At 42.2% G+C, this 1,689-nt stretch overlaps 1 protein-coding gene across 1 annotated transcript; it reads right to left on the bottom strand.

The window, feature by feature from the left end:
- LOC145769688 (uncharacterized) lies at positions 1-1,313 on the bottom strand. Its single transcript, XM_082581364.1, has one exon. The coding sequence runs from the start codon at positions 1,311-1,313 to the stop codon at positions 522-524; it is 792 nt and encodes a 263-aa protein (XP_082437490.1). The 3' UTR covers positions 1-521.
- Between the last annotated feature and the right edge of the window lie 376 nt (positions 1,314-1,689).

Raw genomic sequence — 1,689 nt, 5'->3', positions numbered from 1 at the left:
TAGGCTTTAATAAACTTAGAATTGACACATCCATAACACAGTTCTGAAATAAGAAAGATATATATAATAATACAAAACTAAATAACTTACAAACTAATCTGGCAGCCACTCAAGAATTAAGTTAAGCTAGCTAAAACTAGCAGTTACAAGGACTGACAAATACACAATAGAACGCTACCGTTGTAGAACTAAGGAAGGAAGGTAAAGCGCTGAAGGCACAAACGCGGAGCACTGATTAAAGGCAAACCTACAAGCAGCGCAGTGCTCCATAGCACGAGTTAAATAAGTCACAATTTTACCACATTCTACCATGCCAAATTTTGTGAGAACAGATGCAGTTTGAACATAAATTAATCGATTACTAAATTAAATAATCAATTAATTAACAACAGAGCATACACAAGAATTCTCGTAATAAAGTTGTTACCATAGCGTTTGTGAACGATTCGTGCTTAAGAATTTTCACACATTAACAGTCCCAATTTTAAAATGTCCGCATGCATGTTAAAATATGCAGTTCATTAAACAGTCCATTCACCATATCTGTTAGGTGGTCTCCTTTCTCTGGCAGAACGTCTGGGTTCTACTTCCTGGATCGCTGCTTCTGGCAGGTCAACGGTACCGGTAGGCTGATCAGTATTTAAGTTTTGTGCCAGTGTTGAAGAGTTCGTAACAGGACTTTGTTCTTGAACAGCATCATCACAGTTTTCATTTATTGGAGATAAGGATACGTTATTTGTAGCTGGGGGTGACTCTATAGTCGGAAAAGGAGCCAAGTCAGATGTGGAGACTGTACTTTCTTTGCCATCTGGATACTGAATGCGAGCATACGTGGGGTTTGCGGACAACAGAGTTACAGGGTTGCAAATAGGGTCACTTTTGTTGCGTACAAATTTACGTAAAAGAACTGTACCCTTATCTAGAAGCCATGTAGGCATTGAAGTACCATACATAGCTCGCCGAGGAAACAAGAAGAACCTTTCGTGCGGAGTTTGATTGGTGGCAGTGCATAGTAATGATCTAACGGAATGTAGAGCGAGAGGTAGAACTTGTTCCCATTGTTCTTCTGGAATGTCATCACAGCGAAGAAGTAATTTAATAGTCTTCCATATCGTTTGATTAGTTCTCTCTACCTGTCCATTTCCTTGTGGGTGATAAGGCGACGAGTAGCTAGTGGCTATGCCGCGTGTGGTCAAGTACTGCTTTACCTCTCGGCTGGTAAAGGAGGTTCCTCGATCACTGTGAATGTACGAGGGGAAACCGAACAAGCAAAATAGAGATGCCAAGTGGTTGATCACTGTTTCTGACGTCATTGATTTGCAGGGAAATACAAATGGGTATCGGCTAAATTCATCAACAATCACAAGCAGATATGGTCGTGGACCCTTCACTGGGCCTTTAAAGTCCATAGCAAGGCGTTCCCATGCCTGTGTGGCTTTGATGAGAGTACCAGGATCTGGACGATGGAACCTAGGCTTCAGTTCAGCGCAAACTTGACATTGGCGACAGATAAGCTTGGTTTCTTCACTCGTGTATGGAAGGTTTCTTGTTCTTATAAAGTGGAACAGTCTGCAATAACCCGGATGCCCAAGTGACTCATGAAGCGATCGAAGATCCTCGCGAGAGCCAGTGCTTGCGCAAACTCGCGAAAAAGCATCAGCAGCAATGTTGTCGACTCCTGGCTTGTGT

Source organism: Aplidium turbinatum, chromosome 4 (assembly GCF_918807975.1).
Source record: "Aplidium turbinatum chromosome 4, kaAplTurb1.1, whole genome shotgun sequence".
NCBI classification, from domain to species: domain Eukaryota; kingdom Metazoa; phylum Chordata; class Ascidiacea; order Aplousobranchia; family Polyclinidae; genus Aplidium; species Aplidium turbinatum.
Note: the sequence above shows the minus strand (reverse complement) of the source record. Positions and strands in the feature narration are given on the sequence as shown.